Raw genomic sequence first — 21,145 nt, 5'->3', positions numbered from 1 at the left:
CTGGCAATCTCCTGTTGTGTGATTTACAGTCTCTGAAATACCACTGGAGGTTCAGCTATGAGTTAATTACAACACAGTGGCAATGAGTTTGCATTTTGAGTTGAGTCCTTCTCAGCAAATTAACAAATCTAACGGTTATCTTGGGGAATTCCCAACACAAGTGGCACAAAGTGTGAGAAACTGGGTTTTCTTTACCTTTGAGCAAATACAGATGTGAGCCAACCCCTATTGTTGAACTAGAAGCTTCCTTTCTATTTTTTTCCAGGGAAGCTTTCTTTCCCAACCTTGCTCATTGCTCTCCCTCAAGTCCTCAGTATGCTCAAAAAGAAATGGAGACCTTGGGCAACATGTATTCCTGCTCCTTTATCTGTTTTCCTCAAACAAGCTGGACAGAGCCTGTGTGTTTGGGTGCACAGCTCACTAGACAGTGGATATTCCCCAGGACGCCCCTCCCCAGGCCTCCTCCTGTCTCTCTGGGTGCCAGAGGTGGGGACTCTTCACATGACACTCTCATTGCCTCCACGCCCCCTGGACACCCCCTTCTCTTGGAGGGACTTGTAGGGCTTCCCCAGACTAGGGAGGGTGAGTTCTGCTTCCTGGAGCTCCAGCTCCTGCTGAGACAAGTGTTCAACAACCGCCGCTCCAATTGAGTCCCCCAAGACATTGGTCATTGTGCGAAGACGGTCACTGGTGAAGGGAGAAAGAGCAGCCGTTAACTCTCACCTGAGGAGTTCCAGCAAAAGGGAGAACTTCTGTGCTTGAAGTTGGGGTGTGGGTTCCCGCTCACTCCATCTCCAGCAGGTGCCTCCCCCTCCCTTCATTTCCTGCTCTAACACATGCAGGTTACACTGAGATGCTAATATCTGCCCCTAGCAAGGCAGTTTTGTTGTGTTGGGCTTGTTGGGGTTTTTGGTAGTTTTGTTGTTGTTTTAAAGACACCTTAGGTGGAAATCTCATGCTGAAAATTTGGGGTTATAAACTGAAAGGTAACTTGGGATCCAGAGGTCACCACCATGAGTGAACCAGTCAGGAGTCCATAGAGGGACTGACCTACACATGATGGTGACAGCCCAAGTGTTCTACCCAAGGGGACTCAGGTCCAACTAACCACTGTTATTTGGGAATTAAGTCCTTCTACTTTTCCAGAAGAATCAATAAATCCAGGCGGGGTTCTATTATTGTTTGGTAAAATCTCTTGTTTTGAGTGTTGAGAGATTTCTTAAAAAAATAATTGCTGGCCAGATCTGTCCTGTAGGTCACTAGTGATGACTTTTACACTAAAAAGGTGAATGGGAAACTTCTTTGGTGGCTAGAAAAGCCCCCACTATTTGCCTTTCTCTATCCTACTTCACATGGCTAACTCTATGGAATTTGGGGTCCTCGGGACAGGGCTGGGGCACCCTCCTAGACTCCCTTTTCACTGTAAGGTCTGAGGGCTTTGTCTTTGTTGATATGAGGACCCACACACTGAACATCCTCCAGGGTAAAGCAGAGGTGAGAGGTGAGGGGACACAGCACCAGCTTCTAGCCTGAGGAGCACTTACAGGAACCAGTCTACAGCTATGATAAGAGTGATGTCTTCAGTAGGCAGGCCAACTGACGTGAGCACAATCACCATGGTGACCAGGCCAGCTTGGGGAATGCCTGCAGCCCCCACGCTGGCTGCCGTGGCTGTGATGCTGCAAGAGGAGACAGGGAGGTAGGGGAAGAGAAGGGAGAGATGAGACAGAGTGAGAAGAGATACAGAAGGGGAAAGGAACAGTCCTCATAAATCCCCCCAGATCAAAAGCAAACCAAAGGCAAGTTTTGACATCAAATGCCCATGCAAGTGGAATCCCTCTTCTTTTACTGGCTTGTGGTTTTAAGAGCATTCAATAGTAAGTTTAAACAACTCATATTGTAGATGCATGAACGAATTCTCTTTGCCATTGGGTCAGATCTGACCCATAGCTGACCGTCTAGCAGGTTTTCAGAGGCTAGAAATCACTTGGAGGAGATTGCCCATCTTGCTCTGCGGGAGCAGCTGGCAGATTCAAACTGTCTGCCTTTGGGCTGGCAGGGCAACTCTCTACTCATTAAGCCACCAGAGCTCCCTCCTAGATTCATGTTTGTTACTATTGTTCATTGCCATCAAGTTGGGACCCACTCACAGTTGACCCTCTCGTGGGTTTTCAAAGTCAGTAAATGGCATGAGAGGAGACTGCCCATCCTTCTCTTGTGGATTAACTGGCAGGCTCTAACTGTACACCTTTGGGTTGGCAGCATTAGATACAGGAGTAGGTATTCAAAACACTGCCCTGAAGGCTAAAGATACCTGGAAACATCCCTCAGAGCAGCGCCTTTAAACCAAAAAATAGTAGCACTTCACATGCAAATAAGCATGAGAAAATTAGTACAAACCCCAGCCAACGATAATGGAACTCTGGAGGGTAGATCAAGTCTAGGACTCAAAGGGGAAGTTGTCCGTGGTGCTCAGAGAATGAATCAATAATAATGAGTGTGGAAAATGACAGAGAAGGTGGCGAGACTGTATCAGAGGTGAGTAGATTATTTTCTGCCCTCAAGAACTCAAAAGATACATTGCATTGGGAAATATCTGCTGTCAAGATTTGCTCTACAAAGTGCTATAGAGTAAGATAGTAATTGAAAAGATTAAGGTGCATCTGATGCAAGCCATGACCTTTTCAGTTCTTTCTTATGCTTCTGAATGTTAGACAATGAATAAGGAAGACAGAAGAATCTATGGCTGTGAACTGTGGTGTTGGAGAAGAGTACTGAATATCTCATTGACTACCAAGAGATCAAACAAATCTGTTTTGGACAAATTGCAGCCATGGTGCTCCTTACAGGCAATGGTTTTAAGACTTCACCTCACATACGTTGGGTTGATTTTATTTTTACATTTTAAAAATATTTATTCATTGCTGCATATTTGATTCCTTCCTCTTGATCCCCCCTCTCCCAGTCCACATTGCACCTCTTGTTCAGACTGTCATACATATAATACCTAATCATATATTCCTTTCAGACCCTTCTTCCCCTCATTTGTTCCAGTGCAGTGTTCATTATCCACTTTTTCCTATTCTCCCCCCAAGCCCCCATGTCAGTTCTATTTTATAACAGTGGTGGCAAACAACACATGAAGAAATGTTCAAAATCCCTAGCTATCAGAGAGATGCAAATCAAAACAACTATGAGAGATCATCTCACCCCAGCAATAATAGCAAAGTTCAACAGAGCAGCAAATAACAAATGCTGGCAAGGTTGTAGAGAGATTGGAACTCTTTTTTATTTACTGCTGGTGGGAATGTAAAATGGTACAACCACTATGGAAGGCAGTCTGGCACTTTATCTAAAAGTTGGAAATAGAAATAATATTCGATCCAGCAATTCCACTACTGAGAATATATTCTAAAGAAACCAGAGCTGCCATTCAAACAGATGTATGTACACCCATGTTTATTGCTGTGTTATTCACAATAGCAAAGAGATAGAAGAACACAAGTGCCTACCAACAAACAAATGGAGAAAAAAATAAAGGTACATTCACACAATGAAATATTACCCAGCACTGAAAATCAGTGAACTTGTAAAACATTACACAATATGGGTGAGCCTGGAGGACATTATGCTGAGTGAAATATCTCTGTCACAAAAGGACAAATACCTCACATACTCGGGGTTTTAACAAATTATAACTAACATTGAGAAGAATCGGAATCTCAGAACACATAATTTTTGCTCATGTGAAACCTATGCATAGAACAAGAGCAGTTGTCCAAACAGAACAAGGAAATATGACATGGTTTAAAAACCAGGAAAGGTGTGTATCAAAGTTGTATCCTTTCTCCATATTTATTCAATATGTATGCTGAGCAAATAATTTGAGAAGCTTAACTATATGAAGAACAGTGTAGCATCAAAATTGGAGAAAGCATCAACAGCCTATGTTATGACATGCTGCACTGTGGAAATCTGCTGTTAAGGACCTCCCCAAAGTTCTAAAGAGCAAGGATATCAGTTTCAGGACTAAGGTGCACCTGATGCAAGCCATGGCATTTTTTAGTTGCTTCATAAACACTTGAAAGTTGGATAATTAGTAAGGATGACTGAAGGAGAACGGATGCTTTTGAAATGTGGTGTTGGTGAAGAGTATTGAATATCCCACAAACTGCCAAAAGCAAAACCCAAGTCTGTCATGGAGGAAGTGCTTCCAGGGTGCTCCTCAGAGGTAAGGATGATAAAACTTAGTCTCATATACTTTGGGCATGTTGTCAAGAAAGGGAATAACCTTGGAAAAACACATCATGACAGACATTCTTCTGGTATTCTCTACTTTCAGCCAGGATTTATCTTGACATCAGCAATGATATCCCTGGTGCCAATGCTTCTTCTAAACTCAGCTTGAACTTCAGCAACTCCCTGTCAATGTACCAGTCGAGATATTCTTGGATGTTCTTCAGCAGTGTTTTGTGTGCATGTGATATTAATGATATTTGAGACTATCATTAGAGAATTTCCACTTTCTGTTGGATCACCTTTTTAAAGAATGGGAACAAATATGGATCTCTTCCAGGCAGCTGGCCAGGCAGCTGTCTTCCAAACTTCCAGGTACAGACTGGTGAGCATGTCCAGGCATCTGTCTGCTGAAACATGGCAACTGGTATCCTATCAATTGCTGGAGCTTTATTTTTTGCCAGTGCCTTTAATGCAGCTTCAACCTCTTACTCTATTCTTGGCTCTTGTGTGTATATGCTTGCTTGAATAGAGTTTGTTCTTATTATGTACAGCATTTGTTTGTCATTCTGTACTGATGTAACTTGTGGGTTGCTGTGGTGCTGGACGTTACGCTACTGGTATTTCAGATGTCAAAAGGTCACCATGGTGGACAGGATGCAGGAGAGCTCCTAGATCTAGATTAAGACAGACTAGGAGGATTAGCCATCCACTTCCAAAATAGCAGCCCTTCAAAAGCCCTATGAATAACAGAAGAAAGCAGATAGCTAAAGAATTAGAGCTAGAGAGTGACATATCTCAGTTAGAATGACAAATTCTGCACAGTGCTGCTGTTGTAAAACAGGACTGACATCAGTGTTGAGGGGAGATTGAGAAAGATGGGATAAAGTATGTATTCTGAATTGAAACAGATGAGGGAGAGAGCTTTTTAAAAGGGATATATGATTAGGTATTATTGTCATGACAGGAGTCCAGAACAAAGACTGCCTAGTGGAGTAGACTTGGGGGGAGGGATTGTATAACAATGAAAGAATTTTACTTTTCAAAGAGAAGAGTGAACTGGGGAGGAGGGTGGGTAGGGAAAAAAGTGCAACAAGAATGAATGGAAATCCAAAGTCTCTGTATACTTTCATTAAAATGAATGAATTAAAAAAAAAAAGAATTAGAGCTAGAGTCCAAATGGGAAGTCAGTGAAAAATGAGAAACAGCTGCAAACCACCATTAATAACTGGAGTGTGGAATGTATGAACATAAGAAAATCGGAATTTGTCAAAAATTAAAAGAATACATGAAGACAGGCATTAGTGAACTGAGATGGACTGGCGTGGGCCACTTGGAACCAGATAATCATGATCTACTTGATCTATCATGCAGGAAATGAAAAACAGAAGAAAAATGGTATTGCGTTCATAGTTGGAAGGAAAATTCCAAGATCTATGCTAAAGTATAATGTTGGGAGTGATAGGATACTATCCATATGCATACAAGGAAGACATGTTAATAGGGCAAAATATGTACCAACAACTAAAACCAAAGAGGAGGAAATTGAGGATTTCTATTAACTTTTGCAGTCTGAAATTGACCAAACATGTAATCAAGACACTTTAGTTATTATTGGTGACTGGAATACAAAAGTTGGAAACAAGGAGGAAGGAATGGAAGTCAGACAATGCATTCTTGGTGACGGAAATAAGGCAAGAGACCGAATGATTGAATTACGTATGTTCAATTATTTATTCATTGCAAATATCTTTTTTAAGACACAAAGGGTGACTTTATACATGGTCCTCACCTGATGGACTGCACAGGAATCAGATTAACTATATGTGCAGAAGGAATCACTGGAAAAGGTCAATATTAGCAGTCAGAACGAGGCCAGGTGCTGACTGCAGAACATCATTGACACACATGCAAGTTCAAACTGAAAGCTGAAGAAAAAGAAAACAAGTCCAGAAGAACCAAAATATAACCTTGATTCTATCCCGCCTGAATGGAAAAATCACCTCAAGAACAAGTTTGAGGTCTTGAATATCAATGATTGAAGACCAGAGAAGCTATGAGATAACATCAAGGATATCATGCATGAAGAGTTCATTACAAAGACATGGGATGAAAGAAAAAAGCCAAAATTGCATTTGTGCGGGGGCGGGCTGTGAGGGTTGCATTATGGCATCAAGAAGCCAAAACAAAGGGAAGAGATGTCAAAGCATAAGAGCTGAAGAGAAGATTTCAAAGAGCAGTTTGAGAAGACAAAGCAAAATATTATAACAAAATGTGCAGAGAGCTGGAGTCAGAGAATAAGAAAGGAAGAACTAGTTTGGTGTATCTAAAGCTCCAAGTACAGAAAAACAAATGCAAACCTCGAGCTGCAATACTGAGAGATGCTATGGGCAAAAGCTTGAATGAAACTAGAAAAGCAGCAGCAAAAGAAGACGGAAGGAATCCACAGTCACGCCAACATATAGAACTCTCTTTGACTCTCAGCAGTGTCACCCTCCCCCTTTCTTCCAGCTGTTAGATGCCTCTCTGCCAGGGATGACCTCCGAGTTGTCTCCTGCCTGCCAGCAGAGCCACACCCCAGCTATGGCTGCAACCCACCTGATGGTTGTGATCTGTCCCAGGTTGAGCTCGTAGTTGTTGACCTGGGCAATGAAGATGGCAGCCAAGGCCTCGTAGAGGGCAGTGCCGTCCATGTTCACTGTGGCCCCCACAGGCAACACAAACCTGGTGATGCGGCGGTCCACCCCCAAGCCCTCCTCCAGGCAGCGGAAGGTGATAGGCAGTGTCGCAGAGCTGGGGAAGAAAGTCCCGGGATTGAGAGCAGGGAGTGTTGAGGTGGAGCTGGGGGTCAGCCAGGGGGTAAAGAAGGGCTCCCCAGAGCACACTGCGGGGGAAATGTAGGAACCAGGGCAAAGGGCAGGGGCATCCTGTTTGGACAATGACAAGGGTAGGGAGGAAGATGGACTCACTGTTCACGTGTACCCAGTAACAGGGGTTCTGAAGGCAGATATCTCCTGGCCCACTTGAAACCAATGGCTAGAACCAGGTTATGCCGCTAGTTCACCCTGACTTTCTCTTCCCAGAAAAGAGAAGACTTAAAGGTCTCCTAATACTCTACCTCTTGGGGCTTGAGAAGGGTGGTAGAAAGATCCCTTCTTACCACTCCTGATGTGTCCTGGAGCAACCTCAGCTACACTAAACTAATTCTCTTGGCCTCTCTCTACACCACATCCCAGGCAAGGAGTGGCCAAGGAGCAAACATGTCTTTGGGAGTCAGCCTGACTACAGGCTGGTTGTTCCGGGCAGCGTTAGGCCATGCACTGGATCCACAGAGAGCATCTTGGTCACTGCAGTGATCATGAACCTTTGATTCTGGGCTACTGGGGGAGCAAGCCGACTTAGCCAAAAACCAAAGGACAAGTTCTCCAACCAGCATTCTGAGGAGTCAGTCAGAGGATATATTATCTCCGTCTGCTTGGTCCTCGTGATAGCTCAAATTGGTTTTTAGTTTGTATGGGGAAAGATAGGCACTTTACTGATCCCCTCAAAATCACAAAGACAAAAGACAAAGGGAGTGGTGCTGAGATCATCTCGAGAAAAAAAATTCTGGGCTAAAAATCAAGATTATGCGGAGTCACGGAACCTATGTTCCAAGCTCACACTTTGTACCTGACTCTCCTCCATATCAACTAGGGAAACAGGAAGAAGAAGCAGGGCTAGGAGATTCAGTCCAGGACAAAGGCCAGCTCCCTGGAGACCTTCAAAAGGATACAACTCCAAAGAGGTGTCCATGGTGGCGGTAAGGACAGGACTTCTAAGACAGCCCATGACAGACAAGAGTGCACCAGAGAAGGACATCAGCAGTGGTAAGCAAGGCCGTACCTGGAAGACGTGCCCATGGCAGTGATGAGCGCCTGCAGCAAGCCCCCGATGAATGGGAAAGGATTCCGGTGGGTGATGAGGAAGTAGATGAGGGGGAGGACACCGCCAGCGTGGAGGAACAGGCCCACAATGACTGTCAGGGTGTACATGCCCAGCTGGCCCCCCAGGACGGCCATGTCTTCCATCTCTAGGATCTTCCCAGCAATCAGGAAGAGGATGCCCACAGGGGCGTACCTGGAGCAAGCCAGACATCTGTTAGAGCGCCCTCCTGGCCCCTTCCCTGCAGAAGGAAGTGCCAGCCCCACGGTGACCCATCACACTTGCCCTTGTGGAGTTCCAGGGGCAGACAAGACACACCTGCAAGCCTCTACTCGACCTCAATCCTTCCTCACACAGGAACAAACCAGGATTGGAAGCCACAAATATATCCAGCTTCTTCCACCTCCCATTCAACCCCCCCAGAGTTCACCTCAGACAGAAGAACAGTTCCTACAAATCCTGATTAAGTCTCTCCTTCTTCAGTGCCTCCCTTCAAAGCTGCCCCTCCTAAAATAATCATTCTCTTCAGTTCCTGTTGCTAGACACTACCCAGACATTGACCACCTCTGCATTTGAAGCTCCCTTGTGCACTGTTCCCAACTCTTTGCCCCACATTTATGACCTTCATGCCCCTCTTCTCTGTCCTGTAAGCTCATATCCTTCCTCAACTCATCATCCCTGGGCCTTTTCGTCTGGATTCCCTGCTGACATCTCAAACAACCCACCCTAAATCAGAACTATTTATTTATTTATTCATTCCTTCCTTCAACAGATATTTATTGCATTCCAGGCACATGGTTCCTTGACCTCATGGAGCTTACCTTCTAATAGAAGATACAGGCAGTAAACATGGAAACAAATACATAATTAACAACTTCAGCGGACGCTAATTGCTGTAATGATGGGATGAGTCGGTAGGTTTACTTTAGAATGGATCAGCCTCTTGGAAGAGGTGACAATGAAGCTGAGACCTGAACGAGGGGATGAAACCATGTCTGCTTTGGTGAAAGCATCGCAGGCAAGTGGACATGGGATGGCCATGCACTTGGGGTACCGGTGGAGCAGAGAGGAGGCTGGTGCGGCTGGAGCAGGGCATGAAATGGAGAGAGGTAGAAACAAGAGGAGAAAATTAACTGGGAGCTAAACTGGGTTCCCCACAAACCAGCCTATCCTTTGGTCCTGGGAGTGATTCCATCCTTCTCCTACCACCCAGATCTCAATTGTTTCTCCTTTCCTCTTAAAAACGGAAGTCTAAATTAATGGAAATCCAAAATATCTATAAATGTTCATTAAAATTAATAATTTTTTTTAAAAAAACCTGAAATTTAAACTCTCTCTCATTTATGGTGGATGGCTCTTGGAACCCTGGTATGATAATTTGCCTCAGGAATTATGAAAATCGATTTAAGGTGGTGGGAAAGAGAATAAAGCAGGCCGAGCTAGTTGCATTTCTGTTCTCCACTCTGGGCTCAGGGTTAGTCCCGGGGTCTCCTTAATGTGCTGATGAACATCTCCAAGCCAGTGTGCTTCAACCTGCCTCCAAGGTCACTCTGTGGATTCATCTCTCAACTCCCAGGCCTCCATCCTTCTGCCTCCTCCTCTGCCAAAGTCTGTGGCCACAGATCAGTTTTCCATGACTTTCCTCTTACACTCAGCCACCTCACTGCGATTTTTACCAAACCAGGCCAAAGACCACCGATTCAAGGGCTCCGACTTCAGCGGGGCCTTCACAACTCCATTGTCCCTTCTCTTGTTTATCGCCGATGATCTACCTCTCCTTTCACCTCAGCTCCTTTTCTAAGCTCCCGCGTTGCCCTCAAGTTTCCTACCCAACTTTCAATCTCACCTAGGCCTCAAGCCCCTACACAACGTTCAAACTCTTTGGGATGATGAACATACTTTTGACCCAACGGGGAACGAGACTGCCTAGCCGGCATCCTCCTCAGCTAGTCTCCACCCCGTCCTAAGCTCTGCCTCCCTGAACACCCCACTGTTCTCCAGACAATTCCAGGTCTTCTACTACACACATGTTCTCTTTCCTCTTCTTTCTTATGATCTCGTTGCAGCCTCGCTAACCTTTCAAGGAGCAGTTGAGGGGTCATCTTGCTCGTGACTTTTTTCCTTTCCTGCCAGGCACAGCTCAGTGTCTACCCTTCCATCCACCGCTCACATCTCCACATTCTTAACACTTTTGTTTTTTTTTTTAAGTCTCTTTATTATAGAAATTATCACCTTTTAGTAACTGGGATAATGGGGGTAGGCGCACTGGAGTCAGTGAGACTGGCTCAGGACAGGGCGGATATCAGTGCTATTGTACATAGGGTCCCTATGAGTCACAGGCGACTCGATGACATTTAACAAGAACATTCTATTTATCTAATGTGTGTGTGTCTATCTCTTGCAAAATTTTGACTACTCCCTGAAGACAAGAACTGGATCCAACCTGTCCAGATTCCAGAACTGAAGACAGTCAACCCAGGAGAAGGTCTGCTGAGCAAGGGAAGAAAGTGATGAAGGAGTAAAGGAGTTAGGAGAAAAGCATGAGTCGATTAAGCAAACACGTAAGTGAGGGATTAAGTGAGGGATCCGTGAGTAAGCAAAGAAACAAATGAGACACAATGGAGTCCGGGGTGGGGGCGTGAACGAAGGAGGAAATGGATCAACAGACGAAAGAGTGAATATGTGAGGCTATAAGTGAGAGGTGAGAAAGAGTCAATGAATGAGAGAGTGAAGAAATGAGCCAATCAGAAGCTCAACTAACAGATGTGGGTATTCATGACTCTTTCCTTCATGAGCCAATTTATGAGAAAAGTGATGGAAGAATGAGTCATCAATGCTTAGAAAGAGGAGTCAATAAGGGAACCAGTGCAAAGGAGAATGAGTCGAAATAAACCTGTGAGGTGAGCTCTGGTGGCCTAGTGTCAAGAAGCTGCATTGCAATCCCAGAGTTGTGTGGTTTGAATCCACCAGATGCTCTGCTGGACAAGGAGGGGCAATCTCCCCCTGTACCAGTCAGATCCGATATGACAGTACACACACACACAAAATAAGAAAATAAAAGAAATGATACAAAAAAAGAAATAAACAAGTGAATGAGGAATCTGACCAATGTAGAGGAGAATGAGTGAACCAATGAATGGAAGAATCAGCAGAAATGAAGAAAAAAAAAAAAGAGTGAATGAATGATTTGACCAATACGTTTTCCCGAATAAGTGAATGGATAGATGAGAGAGGGAATGAATATGTAACGCACAGCAGAGAATAAGGGAGTGGCTGAATGAGTGAATGAATGGATGAGCCAGCAGACAGATGAGTGGCTGTGACTTCATGCTCTCAGGAAGCCCGTGAGCAGCTTCCCCCAATCTTGATCTCCCAGTTCTGGTTTTACCCGTCCCAGGAGTTACCACTGGCCACCCCAGTACAGCCGCCACTCACCAAATAATGATGCCCACCAGCCGCATAATAGCCTCATTGAGGCTATCGAAGAAGTCCCGCAGGACTCGGCCCTTATGCTTCATGCCACCGATGACCAGCCCAAAGGCCACGGAGAAGACCACGAGGCCCAGCGCATTGATGCCACTGGCAGAACCAGGCACTGGCACAATCTCCTCGAAGCTCAGCACTTCGTGCAGGGTGCCCAGGGCCCGGGTGATGTTTTCCAGGAGGCCGGTCCCATTGTCCACTGAGGATGGAGGGGGCATGGAGGTGCCCAGCTCAGACCCATTCTCTGTCCTCACAACGGTCCTGGTTACCACCCTTGTGCTATACTGTGTCTTGAACTGAAATAAAGAGATAGTGGGCCGAAACTCGGTTCTGTGGATGCATCAGAAATGTCTTTAGAATACCAGCTCCTGGCTCCCATACTTCCATAGCCTGACTCAGTTAGTCTGTAGTGAGCACCCCAGAATCTATATATTCCACTTTCCCCAGGGATGTCCAGCCAGATTTGGGGTCTCTCTCTGAAGTCAGACATGGGTATCCCAGCACTGAAAGCCCAGCCTTGGTACCTCCTTCACTCCCCTTGAACTGAGCCCTGGTTTTAACCCTTCCTTGACCCCCACATCAGCGAGAAATACCATCTTTCTTCCAGACTCTCCCAACAGGCCCATCCCATTGCTCTGCCAGGCCATTCTCCCCACCCTCCACCCTCGGGCTGGCCCTGCAGCAGCAACCTCTCCCCGCCCTCCTGCTCTCCTTGATTAAACCACACCTTCCCCCTGACCTGTTTGAAGCAGGCTTCCACCAGGTTGGGAGGAAACATATTTCTGCAGAAAAACATCAATGGAAAGAAGTGGTTAGGCCTTGGAAAGGAGTATTAGAATAACAATAACTTCAATAATAATGATCTTAATACCAGCCAACATTTGATACTTGCTCTAAGACAGGCACTAAACTTACTGCTGTTATATATCATTGAGTTGGAGCTGACCCTCTGCTAGGTTTTCAGAGGCAGTCAATCACACAGGAGCAGACTGCTCATCCTTCTTCCACGGAGCACCTAGAGGCCTTGAACCGTGGGCCTTTGGGATTGTAGCACAGCTTCTTCTCACTAGGCACCAGTGCTTCCTACGCACTAAACTAGGAGCTTCATATTCAACAACTCAACTCGTTACCATTGGCCTGGAACTGGCTCATAGCTGATACATAAGTGGGTTTCTGGAGGCTGTAAATTACATGGGAGAAGATTGCCCATCTTTCTACCATTGAACTGCTGGTGGGTTCAAACTGCCAGAGAGGCACCAACTTTGGGTTAGCAGCGCCCCCCCATGGACTCACCGCAAGAGCTCCCTTATCTGATTTAAATGACCCTACTCCACATCTCTCTCTGGAGACTAAGGTGCGCCTGATACAGGCCATGGTCTTTGCAATCACTTGTTATGCATCAGAGAGTTGGACAATGACTAGGGAGGATAGAAGGAGAATTGATGCCTTTGAGCTGTGGTGCTGGAGAAGAGTATTGAATGTACCATAGACTGCCAAGAAAACAAACAGATTCATCCTAGAGAGGGTTAAACCAGGCTGCTCCTTGGAGGCAAGAATTCTGGGGCTTCGTCTGACATACTTTGGACATGTTGTTAGGAGAGACAGGTCTTTGGAGAGGGATATCATGCTGGGTAGAGTAGAGGGACAGCACAGGAGGGGAAGACCCTCTATGAGGTGGATTGATTCAGTAACTGGGGTAATCGGGATGGGTGTGTCAGAGGCAACGAGATTGGCACAGGATAGATCAGGGTTTAGGGCTGTTGTACACAGGGTAGCTATGAGTAGCAAATGAATCGACGGCACATAACAACAACACAACAACACTCCACATCTCACACATTTTGGGCTCATGGCCAGGAGGGACCGATTCTTGGAGAAGGACATCATGTGGAGGGACGGCACAGGAGAGGAAGTCCCTGGATGAGATGGATTGACACAGTAACTGAGGCCATGAGGGTAGGTGTGTTGGAGTCAGTGAGACTGGCTCAGGACAGTGCAGGCTTCAGAGCTGTTGTACACAGGGTCACTGGCAACTTGATGGCACATAACCACAACAACAACAACAACAACAACTCCACCAGTGGCTCAGATGGAGGAAAATAGGCAATCCCTTTCCGTGAAATTTACAGCCACGGAAATCCAAGGAAGAGTCAGGTATGAGTCAGTTTCCACTTGGTGGCAATGAAAGAGTGCACTCTTCACCCATGGAAATGGCCCATCTTTTTGCTGTAGTGGATTCAAACCACTGACCTTTATTTAACAGTGCAACAGCTAATGCACTCCACCGTGAGAGCACCTCAACAATAAAACAAGACTTAAATAAATATACTGGTACTAGTAAAACTTGTTCATGGCTATTGAGTCCGAGTGAGTCGTGTTAACTCACGGTAATCCCACAGGGTCTTCGATGACCTTTCACAAACAGACCATCTGACCTGTCTCCCAATGCTTCTCCGTGGGTCTGACTGCAACCTCTCAGCTAGCAATAGTTCCGTGCTTCACTCTCTGTGCTACTCAAAGATTTCCCAAAAATGTTATGCTTAAGTAAATAAATGGCAGGAACTGGTATCAACAAATCTTGTCATTAAAGAATGAATTGTTAAAACGAGCCTGAGTTCACGGTATTGTCACTGCCACACTCTGGTACCTGACATTTTGTTCTATGGGCCATATGGCTTGTGGCCCACAGAATCGGAAACCCCAACAAAAAACAGAAAGAACGTCACCTGACCAAGTCCATGAAGGCATCAGCCGTGGGGACGGGCTCAACCCTGCCCTCTCGGTGGAGCCCCTCCTTGGAGCCCTTCCCGGGATGGATGATGGTGACCATGAGGATGCCAATGAAGACGGCGATGACTGTGGTCACCATGTAGTACACGGCTGCCCTCATCCCCATCCGCCCGGTCGCCTTGTTGTCCAGAGAAGCCATGCCTGGAGGACAGAAGGTGCAGCCCTGCAGAGTCCGCTTACACCCCAGCACCCATTCTCCCAACCGTCCTGTCCTCGCTCCCCACTGCCAGCTCAGCTGCCTGCCAGCAAGTACCTACTTTCCTGCATCCTTACCCCAGTCCCCAGCCATGATCCTTCCACCCACACTCTTCTTTTTAATCTTAATGGAAGTTTACAGAGACTTAGGGTTTCCATTCATTCATTAATTGCACTTTTCTCCCTGCCAACTCCTTTCTCCCAATTCACTCTTCTCCTTGAAAAGAAAGAAAAAACTCTTTCATTGTTATGCATTCCCCCTCCCCCCCAAGTCCACTCCACCATGCAGCCTTCACTGTGGACTTCTGTAATGACAAGAATACCCATTCATGTATCCCTTGCAAACAGTTCTCTCCCTCATCTGTTTCAATGCAGTATACATCATTCCTCCCTTCCTTTTCTGTCTTCCCTCAACCCCGATGTCAGTCCCGTTTTACAACAGTGGCCCTATGCAATATTTGTCCTTTTGTGACTGAGATATTTCACTCAGCATAATGTCCTTCAGGGTCATCCATTTTGCGTAATATTTCATGAGTTCCTTGGTTTTCAATGCAGCATAGTATTCCATTGTGTGAATATACCAGAGCTTCTCTAGGCATTCGTTTGTTGATGGGAACTTGGGTTGTTTCCAGCTCTTTGCTATTGTGAACAAAGCTACAATAAGCCACCGTCTAGTCTATCTTTTATCTCAGCTTTATTTTGAGTGTTATTTCTCTGACTGTACTACGTTTCTTCTACACCAAGTTAATCCCACCAACCTCAACCCCACCTTCCACTTCACCCCTATTCACTCCACAGCCCCACTTTCATTCCACTCATCATCCTGTTATCCCACCTCTACCCTCTCAGCTCACTCCTATTCACTCAAATGCTCTATATTGATACACTTATCCTCAGCTTCTGCAAGCGTTGGTTGCAAACAGCTCAGACTGTCCCACAAACAGCTCAGACTGTCCCCTTTTCTTGAGAATTGCCCTCAGGAAAACAGAAGCTGCCTCATCATAAATGTCTGGGAGGCTATGTATGACCAATGATGGACTTACACAAGGATTAAAAAAAAACCAACAAAACAAAACCCAAACAAAAACAATTCATGGGCGGACAATTCTGTGAGGCTATTCCAGAGGTCCCTGTAGCATCAGGCTGAGTGGTCCCCTTCGTCTGGGATGCTGTGTGAACTACAGAGCTCGCCACAGGATCAGGCTGGGAGGTTCTCTTCTGTCTGATGATGTTCATACACCCGAGCTCCCCATGGAGTTCTAGTTGGGAGGCCTACTTCTTCAACACTCCCCAGATCCCCGCAGGGGATCAAATAGATTTTTTTTTACTATTATTATGAATGAAATGTTGTATAACGTTTGTATCCTCTGTAAGTGAAGAATAGGTGTAATTTTAATAGTTAAAGTCTTTCGTTTACCAGCCGGCCTCTTGTTTCTGTAAATTCAGTTTTACTGGCACACAGTCACATTTATTTATTCACGTACTAACAGTGGCTGCTTTTGTGCTGCAACAGCAGAGACCAGTGGCCCTTGAAGCTGAAAATGTTAACTAGCTGGTCCTTTATATGTCCCATCCTGACTTCCACCCACCCTCCACCCACCACCAAGTCTTCACACTTTCATCCCCATCCCTCGCTCTGCCGATCTACACCACTTCCCAGCTTCCTTCCCTGACTATTCCGCCAATCTTTCCTTCACCTCTGGATAACAGCATCCCAACAGGCTGGCGTTTTACTGTCAAAGAAGGTGCAGGGAAGTTACTGAGATAAAGTGGTGCAGGTCATAGAGAATCTAGGACCTAAGAAATTGGGATCTAAATTTGGCCCAAAGCTCTGGGCTCAGTGTGGGCTCCGTGCTGGAGGTTCGAGCTGGGGAGAAGCCATGTGTAGCGATGGCGGGCCTGGGTTCCAGGCTAAGCCGCCCGGCGGGGCTCTCTCACCTGTGACCAGGCTGGAGACAATGAGGGGCAGCACCAGCATCTGCAGCATCCTCATCAGCAGCTCCCCGGGGAAGGAGAAGTATTTGATCTGGCGGTAAGTGAGCTGGTACGGACGCAGGGCGAAGGCCAGGCTGACCCCTGGGTTCAAGAAATGAGGTCAGGAAACAGCCCAGATGTCCAACCACAATCGAATCGACTGAGACATTATGGTACTTCACACAATGGAATACCACTCAGCACACAGGAGCAATGTGGTTGTTGTTATGTGCCATCAAGTCACCTGCGACTCATAGCGACCCTATGCACAACTGCTCTAAACTCCGCTCTGTCCTGTGCCAATCTCACCATCTCCGACACATCCATCCCCATTATCCCAGTCACTGAATCAATCCCTTCCTCTCCTGTGCTGTCCCTCCACCCTCCCAAACATGATGTCCCTCTCCAAGGACTGGTCCCTCCTTACAACATGTCCAAAGTACAATGATTTTGTAAATTATTACCCAAATTTGGAGGTACTGGAAAGCATTATGCAATGTGAACTCAGTCCCAAACATTGTATAAAACCATTATTATAGAATCAGTGTGAGGATCCAAGGGGGAGGTACGGGGGGAGCAGAGAAATGAGGATGTGCGGGGGTAGGATTAATCATGGGTTTGTACAATTTGGGTTGGGGGTGAGGTAAATTTGAAGAATCAGGTCTGAAAAACAACATATTAGAATTTTGTAAAGAAACTAGTACAATTTAAAAAAAAAACAAAACAAAAACCAACCAACATTATAGAGAACCAACTAGGGCCATTGTACTCTGTGTAACAGGAACACTATAGTCAGAATGGGTATAATGACATCTAGCAACAAAACAACCATACAGTTGAATGATCAATAAACTATTTCAATTCTGTATTAAAAAAACAACAACAAAACAACGAGGTCAAGGGTGTGGAGTTTGTGTTAATCCACCCTACCTCAGTCCCAGGGGGGCTCTGATGTCCTAGTGGTAAGGAGTTGTATTGTCACCCCAAAGGTGGTTGTTGTTGTTGTTATGTGCTGTCGAGTCACTTGCGACTCATAGCGACCCTATGCACAACAGCCCTAAACTCTGCTCTGTCTTGTGCCAATCGCACTGTCTCTGACACTCCCATCCCGATATCCCCAGTCACCGAATCAATCCACCTCAAAAAGGGCCTTCCCCTCCTCTGCTGTCCCTCTACCCTCCCCAGCATGATGTACTTCTCCAAGGACCGGTCTCTTCTTACAACATGCCCAAAGTATGTTAGAGCCTCAGAATCCCTGCCTCCAAGGAGCCACCCGGTTTAACCCTTTCCAGGATGAATCTATTAGTTTTCCTAGCAGTCCATGGTATTCTCAATACTCTTCTCCAGCACCACAGCTCAAAGGCATCAATTCTCCTTCTGTCCTCCTTGGTCATTGTCCAACTCTCTGATGTATAACAAGTGACTGTGAAGACCATGGCCTGTATCAGACGCACCTTAGTCTCCAGACAGACACCATTACTCTTCAGTACTTTGGAGAGGTCCCTAACAGCAGACTTTCCCATGGCAATGCGCCTTTTAATTTCTTGGCTACACCCCAAAGGTAGGTGGTTCAAATCTACCAGCTGTTCTGAAAAGAAAAGATGGGCAATCTTCTTCCATATGATTTACAGTCTCTGAAAACCCACCGGAGGAGGAAGGTCAGCGATGCGTCAGTTCTGACTTGATGACACATAACAACAATAACAACCACCTCAGTCCCAGGCAGGACTTCATCCCTCCTATGGAAAGTGTATGGGGTTGGGAGTGAGAGATAGAGGAACATTCTGTAGGTATGTCTGTGTGTGCCTTGATGTATGTGTACCCGGTATACTTATATTTGTGTGTGTGATCATGTTTATACATGTGTGTGAATGTGTGAATACACTGGTGTGTAGACGTGATCCATACATGGCAGTGCATGTTCACTGGTGAACAGGTTCGCGTGCCTTTTACATGTAGGCTCATATACATTTGGACAGCATACGTATTTGCCTGTGTGTGCATAGGAATGGCTTTATGCATATGGAGGTGAATATATGCCTGGCCATTTCTGTATGTTAATACTGTTTTTAAGCTCATATGAATTGGCCTTGTGGTAAGAAACTGCTCAAGAGGTTCAAACCCACCAGCTGTTCCACGGGAGAAAGATGGGCAATCTCCTCTCACGTGAGTAAACAGCCTCTGAAAACCCACTGGAGGCCCAGCTATGGATCGGGTCTGACTCAGTGGTACACAACAACTAAAAATCTAGGGCGCTCTGGTGGCTTAGTTATAAGGAGTTGCACTGCCAACCCGAAGGCAGGTAGTGCCAATCCACCAGCTGCTCTGTGGGAGAAAGACGAGCAATCTCCTCCCACGCAATTTACAGCCTCTATAAACTCTCTGGAGAGTCAGCATGAGTTGTTTCCAGCTTGATGGCACAGGTTAAATGTATCCTTAGGATACAAAATGGATTCTAAGCCATATACTTGTCGGTGTGAGCCTGTTTTGGAAATAGGGTTTCTCTGTTATGTTGATTAACATTAGAGTTAATCGGGTTCTAAGTCTAACAACCTCTGAGTTCTAAAATAAGCACTTTGATGGCATAGGGGTTAAAATGCTAGACTGGTGACCAACAAGCTAGTAGTTCAAAGATGCTGCAGCCTGCCTCTGTAAAAGACTGCAGCCCTGGGAATCCTGTGGAATACTTCACAGGAAGTGTTTTTGCTATGCAAAGGCATTCGACTGCGTGGATCACAGCAAATTGAGGCTAACCTTGATGGGAATGGGAATCTCAGAACATTTAATTGTGCTCATGCGAAACCTATACTCAGGCCAGGAAGCAGCTCTCGGAACAGAGCAAGGAAACACTGCATGGTTCAAAATCAGGAAGGGAGTACGCCAGAGATAAATCCTGTCTCTATACCTTTTCAATCCATATGCAGAACAGATTATCCGGGATGCTGGGCTTCTTAGGAATGAGGAGGAATATGGTATCAGGATTGGAGGAAGACTCATCAACAACCTATGTTATGCAAATGACACAACCTTTCTTGCTGAAACTGAGGAGGACCTGAAGTGTTTGCTGCAAAAGGTCAAAGACTGTAGTCTTCAATAAGGATTGAAGTTCAACATCAAGAAAACAAAGATTCTCATCATTGAGCCAGTTGGCAGCAACATGATAAATGGAGAAGAGTTTGAGACTGTTAACAGTCACAGCTTGCTTGGCTCCATAATCAACACTCTTGGCACCAACAGAAGGAAATCAAAAGATGAATTGCACTTGGAAAATTTGCTGTCAGGAACCTCTCCAGAGTACTGAGACTAAGGTGTGCCTGATCCAAGTTATGATCTTCGCAATTACTTGCTATGCATCAGAGAGCTGGACAATGACTAAGGATGATAGAAGAATTGATGCCTTTGAGTTGTGGTGCTGCAAAGAGTCTTGAACATGCCATGAACCACCGAGAAAACAAATAGGTTTTGGAGAGGGTGAAACCAAGTTCCTCCTTGGAGGCTAGGATTTTGAAGCTCTATCTCCCATACTTTGGGCTTGTGGCCAGGAGCAATTGGTCCTAGGAGAAGGATGTCATGCTAGGAAGGGTGGAGGGACAGTGCAAGAGAGGAAGACCCCAGAGGAGATGGATTGATACAGTAACTGGGGCAATGGGGGTAGGTGTGTCAGAGTCCGTGAGACTGGCTCAGGGCAGGGTAGGGTTCAGAGCTGCTGTACATAGAGTGGCTATGAGTCACATGTAACTCAGTGGCACATAACAATAGCATCAACATTTGTTCTTGAATATGTGTGTATGTGTATTCACATTTACAATGTGTTAGTATGCATGTAAAATGGAATATGTATGTATCAATATGTTCAGAAATTCTAGTGTTTATGTGTATATACTACTTGTTCATAGGGTCACTATGAGTCATGCTCGACTTGAAGGCAATCAACAACAACAACAACGTGTGCACAGGTGGACATGAGTTTGCATGTTTTCACCTGTCAGTGTTGTCCATGCATAATAATGTCTTGGTCTGTGTTCACATGTGGAGAGGGTGTCTGTCACGTATCAATATGTGCGTATGTATAAATCACGAGTTTGTCATACTCTGGTGGCTTTTGTGTTACTGTGATGCTGGAAACTATGCCACCAGTATTTCAAATACTGGCAAGATCACTCACACTGGGCAGGTTTCAGTGCAGCTTCCAGGCTAAGAGAGATGAAGAAGAAAGGCCTGCAATCTACTTCTAAAACCCCAATGATGAACAATCCTGTGGATCACATCAGAATAATGTCCAGTTCACTTGCTTTGGACACATTATCAGGAGGAATCTGGCGCTAAAGGACATGCTGTTTGGTGAAGCAGAGAGCCAACAAGGGTGAGGGAGTCCCCTGGTGGGGTGAATTGTCACAAGAGCTACAATACGGATTCAAATATGGAAACTGAGAAAGATGGGATAAATGATGTATACTGCATTGAAACAGATGAGGGAGAGAACTGTTTAAAAGGGATATATGATTAGGTATTATTGTCATGACAGGAGTCCAGAATGAAGGCTGTA

At 45.6% G+C, this 21,145-nt stretch overlaps 1 protein-coding gene across 1 annotated transcript in view; it reads right to left on the bottom strand.

Annotated features, from left to right (window-relative positions):
- Window positions 1–481: 481 nt before the first annotated feature.
- SLC1A6 (solute carrier family 1 (high affinity aspartate/glutamate transporter), member 6) overlaps window positions 482–21,145 on the bottom strand; it is a 22,280-nt gene continuing 1,616 nt past the window's right edge. The window contains exons 2-9 of the mRNA XM_006898304.1: window positions 16,564–16,701; window positions 14,367–14,571; window positions 12,380–12,422; window positions 11,593–11,936; window positions 8,119–8,352; window positions 6,835–7,029; window positions 1,545–1,679; window positions 482–687 (exon numbers count right to left, since the gene is read on the bottom strand). Of these exons, the coding sequence (XP_006898366.1) occupies window positions 498–687; window positions 1,545–1,679; window positions 6,835–7,029; window positions 8,119–8,352; window positions 11,593–11,936; window positions 12,380–12,422; window positions 14,367–14,571; window positions 16,564–16,701 (1,484 nt within the window). The 3' untranslated portion in view covers window positions 482–497. The remainder of the gene's footprint in view (window positions 688–1,544; window positions 1,680–6,834; window positions 7,030–8,118; window positions 8,353–11,592; window positions 11,937–12,379; window positions 12,423–14,366; window positions 14,572–16,563; window positions 16,702–21,145) is intronic.

The sequence above is a fragment of the Elephantulus edwardii genome, unplaced genomic scaffold (genome assembly GCF_000299155.1).
Source record: "Elephantulus edwardii isolate Elephantulus edwardi_28Jun2011 unplaced genomic scaffold, EleEdw1.0 scaffold00226, whole genome shotgun sequence".
Taxonomy (NCBI): domain Eukaryota; kingdom Metazoa; phylum Chordata; class Mammalia; order Macroscelidea; family Macroscelididae; genus Elephantulus; species Elephantulus edwardii.
This window is presented reverse-complemented; position numbering and strand designations above follow the sequence as displayed.